Source organism: Parasteatoda tepidariorum, chromosome 2 (genome assembly GCF_043381705.1).
Source record: "Parasteatoda tepidariorum isolate YZ-2023 chromosome 2, CAS_Ptep_4.0, whole genome shotgun sequence".
In the NCBI taxonomy this organism is placed as follows: Eukaryota; Metazoa; Arthropoda; class Arachnida; order Araneae; family Theridiidae; genus Parasteatoda; species Parasteatoda tepidariorum.
The window spans coordinates 17,724,208-17,730,734 of NC_092205.1; the positions used below are offsets into that span (position 1 = coordinate 17,724,208).

Below are 6,527 nucleotides of genomic sequence, written 5' to 3' on the forward strand. Positions count from 1 at the left end.
TTTATTAAAAGTAGCAAAGCAATCATATTAATTTCTCATTTTTATTAATAAATTAACATATATATATATTGAGTTAATGAGCTAATTAGCTTAGTAATTTATTTAAAATGCATGCATATATTAATAAAATAATAAATGTATGTTTTTAAGTGTCTGTAGTTATGATTTAATAATTAAAATGATTAATAATAATTATGATTTAATGATAGTGGAAGTAACTGCAAACTTTCAAAGACAAGTGCAACAAGGGGGTGTGATGGCTATTTTTCCTTTCTCATATAAATCTATGTATTGACAGCAATGACAAACTAAATAAAAAGAGTTGAAAATAACAAAAGTTTAAGAAATCCATTGTAGAGTTTGGGGAAAAAATAAAGAAGGGTTGCGGAAAGAAAGGGCAAAAAGTGTATGGAGTCTATTACATCAGGGCACTAATTTACTCCAGGGACAACAGGATGGATTCTTTTGACTAAAAGGGCAGCAGGGTGCTGCGCCCTGTTTACCCTGCCTAGAATGAGCTCTGGATTACTGGTATTAATGATTTATCCTTCAATGTAAAATTTCATCTAGGATTCAATTTTATTCTTTGAGTAAAATCAATATTGAGATAAAATAGATAAATAATAAACTAAAAGAATTTAAATTTATGTTTATTTTTTTTATACATAAAACAAATGCGGATATATAAACATAATGAAGAAAATATTTTTACAACACTTCATATTGAATATGTTTATAAAATGTCGACTATATCACAGGATATGAAATTAAAGTCCAGTTAATTAATGACAAGAAATGAAAATTTCTATGAAGTTTCACATCAGTCAGAATCTGAACACGAATCATCATCTGGAAAAGAAAAAAATATTAAGAAACAAAAAAATTAGAAAGTAGGATTTCAATGTTTTAAATCCTGATAATTACTTGATTTAAAAGAAAATCTGATTTATAGGGTTCAGGAAAAAACTCAAAGTTATTGCATCTTAAAATAGATGTCATCTAATTTTTTTTTATTTGAGCATTCATTTCTTTTTGTCTAAAAAAATATTTTATAATATATCTCTAAGTTTACATATTTTTTTGGGTTGTACATATTACATAAGTTTACATATTTTGTTGCAAAGATCTGCCATTTCAGAGTTGTTTAAGTAAGGAAAACAATAGTGTGAAAGCGTTCTTTTGCCCTGTATAAAATAGTTTGGACTCTCTAATTCAATCGCTTCAAGGGCAATTAAACTGGCAACACATTGCTGATTTTGTATACGTTATGCCAAGTAAGCTCAATGATCAACATAAATGGCATTGTAACCATATTTATGAATTCTAAAGTTATATAAAACCACAAGTTTATTTTGTATAAAGTCATGCTTTTAAAAGAAGTGTTTATAAAACTATATAATTAAAAACAATGGTATTTGAAATAAAAAGAAAAAAAGTTACATACTAAATAGAAAATAATAGGAAAAGGTACTCATTCGCCTGAGGAACTGAAAAAAATCAACATAGTATGATTGATATCGATAATACTTAATTTTGTTGATACATTTTAGTTTCATACATAATTTTGTAGCTTTGATTTCCACAGATTTAATGAATATTTACTTTCACTCTGTATGAAGAACAGATATTCCGCTAGTTAACTAGGGCCAGCGCTAAGGATTTTAAATTATTAGCTATTAAATCACCCAAATATCAAACCTATTCACCAATTTTTGAAAAATCTTCAAATGCAAATCGTAATAATTTTTTAGGATGAATTTTTTTCCCCATAGAAAACTATTTTACAGTAGTTTCTTTCAAACTTGATTTTTGAGGATCAAGTTAAATATATATTTTTCTTTCCAGTAGAAGAAAATCATTCACCAAAACACAATTTTATTCACCAAATTTACGATTTTATAGCATTTGGTAAGGTGGCGAATGCTTAGCGTTGGCCCTGTACATTAATTTATAAGATATCTTATCTAACTAACTAAAATGACTATCTGTGTGCATTACTTAATTTTAAGCCAACTTAATTGATGCAGAAGAAAAAAAAACAGCGAAACAAACTCTGTCTTCTTCAAAGCATGTGAGTCAATTATATATCTCAAAATATGGATGTACATTTAAATATTTATAAGTTATACTGTTTAAAATTTTTTACTGAAAATTTTAATCTTTTTTTAAAGCAATACCTTGAATTGATAGAAATTCAAAACTTTGCTTCTTAAGAAATGTATAAGCAAAGAAAGAATTTTAATAATAATTTTTTTTTAGATCATAACTGTAAAGAGCATTAACAAAAACTGACTAAGAAACAAGTATATATACACATTTTTTTAAGTAAATGAGTATTGTTTTAATTAAAGACTGCATTTTTAACACTAATGTATTTTTTATTCAAAAAATCATCACTTTAATAAATTCAAAAATATGTGAAGAAAAGAGATTTATTTGTAAATAATTCATAAAATTCTTTTATTTGCAATAGTTTTAAAGGAAAAAATTTCTTATTTGCTAGAGTAATTCTTTGTGATAATATAAAATTTAATTTAAAATAACATTTAAACAACACAAATCGTAAAATTAAAACCTAGCATCACATTGGTACACCTTTATGAGTAAGATAAATGGCCTGAATGGAAAAACAGAGCATTTCAAGAAATTTGTCTTAAATGATTTAAAATGTAATTTTTTTTTTTTTTTATGTAGGAGGTTTTCAGACACAGTGATTATTTTCACGCATTATAACAGGTTATGTATGCTAAAAATCATAAAAGGAACAAATCCTCTGGGAAAAGCAATTCCCCGCTTCAAAAAAAAATAAATAAATAAAATAGTTATGTCAGCAAAATTGAACCAAACATTTAAAAGAAAAATGGAACAAAATTTCTTTTTCTTCTGTATTAGAAAGAGAAAGTTAAAATAATTCTGAGTATTAAATTACATGGGTGCTTTTGCTTGATGCAGGTGATTGATCAGTCGTAATTAAAAGCCTTAAATATTCAAATACTTTTTTCTTGTTTTGAAATTCTTTAGTTGATAGAATGTAATTATAAATGGACATATTAATGGATGCAAAAAGAAGTAAAAAATATATTCTCTGATCCATATCCCAGATCATTGATTATATTTCTTTATGGGAATACATTTACCTATTTGTTGTTGACTCAAAGTTATTAGTAACTGCTCAAATTTTGAGTATTTTTACATACAAGAAGTAAATTATTAGTAGTATTATCTAATTTTGCCTGATATACCTGTTTTATCCTGCCATTAGCAAACATTTTTTTTTAAATGACCAATTCAGTATTACGAATTAAGAACACACTAAAAAGGAGAGTATGTCTTTTATTATCTTTCGAAAAGTCTGATTTCCAACTTTTTAAAGATAATTGATACAGAAATTTTAGTTTTAATATTTGTTGAACTATTACAAAATCAATTACTGGTTCCAATTTTCCCCCTAATGATAAAATATTTACTTCTTTTAATGTACTCTTTCTTTGTACCTATAATTAGAGATTTATATAATATTAAATATGGACCTCCTTTCAGCAAAAAATTATGAATAAATTTGGAAGTTTTTAGTCCTAAATACTTAAAAGGAGCTAAAGGGTTTTGTAGTTTCTCAAAATCTAGCAAAATCACTGCAAACCAAATAATTATTTCAGCAAAAATTCGAAATTCTTTACTGTAAAATAAAATACCCTAAAGGGATGTATCTTCAAATAATATAGATCTCAATAATAACAATAAGCAACACATTTGATCATTAAGCTGTAGGATCAGGTGAAAAAGTAAGTAAATGATAGAGGGTTAAAATATTTCAATGCTTACTCTTTTCAACAAATTTTTGCAATTCATATGCTGCACCCAGTAGCACTTGAAGCTCTTTATGTCTTTTATCTAATTTTTTCTCTAAATTCATTTTGGACACAGCAAGACTTTCAATTTCTTCATTTAATGCTTTGAGCTTAGCTTCTGTCTCTTTTCGATCCGGTTGCTGTGCGATGATTCTTGCTAAAGCATCATATTCTAACGTATACAAAAAAATAAATTAGAGAATATTTTTAAATTCATAAATAGGGATAAACATTTAAACTAAGAATTTTATGGAACACTGATAAAAATCTTGCAACAGATTAAAAAGGAAAATGAAAATCATATTATATAAAACCATAATTACAACCTAGCTCACATATAGTTCAGAAACCTGACATGAGGAAATTACAAGAAAATTGACTAGCTATTTAAGAGAGAAAATTTTTGAGAAGAATTCTGGGTGTAGGGAATATCAATGGTACAAGGCGGCACAAATGCAATTACAATTTGTTTGGGCTGTATAGAGAGGTAAATATTACCAATTGCATAAAAGTAAATCACATCGAATTTGCAGGATGTATCAGCAAAACTGATTCATCCTTCTTAACATCCAGAATCTTTCACATTAAACTGATCGGAACTTGTACAAAAGGTCTAAGGTGGGTTGATGGCATTCACAAAGAATTTGAAGCACTGGACAGTGTACAACTGGAACACTCTGGTGAGGGGAAAAGCAGAATGGAAAAAGATTCCAATGAAGGCTTTGGCTCCCAAATTGCTGTTATGTCAGTAAAGAAGTCATTCACTTTCTGTGATATATATTTTTAATTTAGAAATGTCATAATTACACTTTCAGGATAAAATTTATTTATCAAAAATTTATTATTTATATTATGTTATTATCTTCCTCCGGGTCATGAGTTTCATGGACATTGTTTAGCCCTGCTAACTTTGGGGATAAGGAAGAAGAAGATGTTTTTATACAAAGAAACAAATAACCAATAGCATTTTTATGGAAATTGTTTTTAAAAGATACGAATTTTAATATAAATATATATATCTCAGAAACTAAGAGAATATAGTCTAATTTAAAATATTGTCAAATAAGTAAGGAGCTGTTCACTAAAATATCAACTAAGGGAAGGAATCTATTTTAATCATACACTATCTTATTTTCAACTTAAAACACAAATATTTTAACAGTTTAGAACACAGAAAACAAACCCATAAAAGCAAGGGTAGAAATTAAGAACAGCAAGTCACTAGTCTGGAGATCCATTCACATTTTAATGAAACAGTTTACATGCCCTAACTAGATTTTCTTTTTAAAAAAAAGTTCATAAAATTAATTAAAATGAAGAATTACAATGCAGAAAATGTATAATATTCACAATTATGGTAAAATATACTGTTTTGTGACAAAAACATTGACTTAACCGGAAAAAAAAAGAAACCACACAACAACATACCATCTTTTTACATCAATTGTTGTTCAAGTCAAATTTTAGCGGTTTTTAATCAAAAGACCACCAACAATTTTGAGTCCTACATGAAACTTTAACTTAAATATGGAATTTAAAACCATAAATATTTTTAAACGAAAATTTATATTTAATGAAATGTAATTAAATGTTAACCGAAAATGTTAATTTCTTCATAGTTCAGGTATGAGCATGCAAAACAGAAAAAATAAAAAATATTTGCAGCAAATTAATAAATAAACAGTATTACAGTTTACTGCTTATTCATCTAAAATAATAAAACAGACTACAAGCTTTGAAAAATTAAAAACAATTTTAGGAGAAGAAAATTAATAACAAACAATATTTTAGTTTAAATGCTGCTTAATTCTTTTACAGTAATAAAATTTACTGCAAGTTTATAAAAAGGAAAACAAAAACTGCAAAAAAAATCAATAAAATAACAATACTTTTGCTTAAATGTTACTTGAATTAATTCCTTTACAATAATAAAATTTAGTATTTGAAAAACTGTAAAATAATCTTACAATGATGGAATGTTAGTAACATAAATTTTAACGAAAGAAACCTCAGTTAAATTGACAAATTTAATTTTTAAAAAAATAAAAACTGCTTATAAGAAAATTAATTAGTCCTAATAAGTGACAATGAAGAATCCAGTTTACTAGCATCTGATCTTTAACAGTACAAAGATTAAAAAATTTAATTTATAAATTTCTAAACATTTTAAAAAAATACAGGAGAGAATCTTTTTAAAAGAGAAATTATTTATCAATGTCCTTAGAAATGTAATAAAATAATGAAAAATTGGGAACACACAGGAAGGACCTTGATAAATGTCAATAATTCATTTCCAAAGTAGTTAAGAGTAGCTGTGCAATGCTAACCACCCTGCCACCATTATGCTGTTGATCAAAATATTGTGGAGCCCTGATTTCCATGACCCCTTCCAGTGCACGTTGAGCTGTTGCCAAAAGCATTACTTAGTTAAGAGTAGCTATATTTAAGAATACAGATTTTAAAAAAAATTTATAACCCTTAAAATGTTAGACTATGAATTTCAATGAACAAGGTTCGAGTAAGAGTCAGAGATCACGAGTTCGAAAAACCTCTGAAGGAGGGAGTTCGAACATTTAAAAATAGTTTAAAGACAGAATTTGCATAGTATTAATTTTGAGTGTGTAAGTACCCTCATTATGCAACTGTTATTATGTATATATATATAACAAATCAAGATTG

The 6,527-nt window shown here is 26.6% G+C and overlaps 1 protein-coding gene across 1 annotated transcript in view; it reads right to left on the reverse strand.

Moving 5' to 3' along the window:
- Positions 1-633: 633 nt before the first annotated feature.
- LOC107437415 (THO complex 7) overlaps positions 634-6,527 on the reverse strand; it is a 15,458-nt gene continuing 9,564 nt past the window's right edge. The window contains exons 5-6 of the mRNA XM_016049416.3: positions 3,823-4,020; positions 634-849 (exon numbers count right to left, since the gene is read on the reverse strand). Of these exons, the coding sequence (XP_015904902.1) occupies positions 821-849; positions 3,823-4,020 (227 nt within the window). The 3' untranslated portion in view covers positions 634-820. The remainder of the gene's footprint in view (positions 850-3,822; positions 4,021-6,527) is intronic.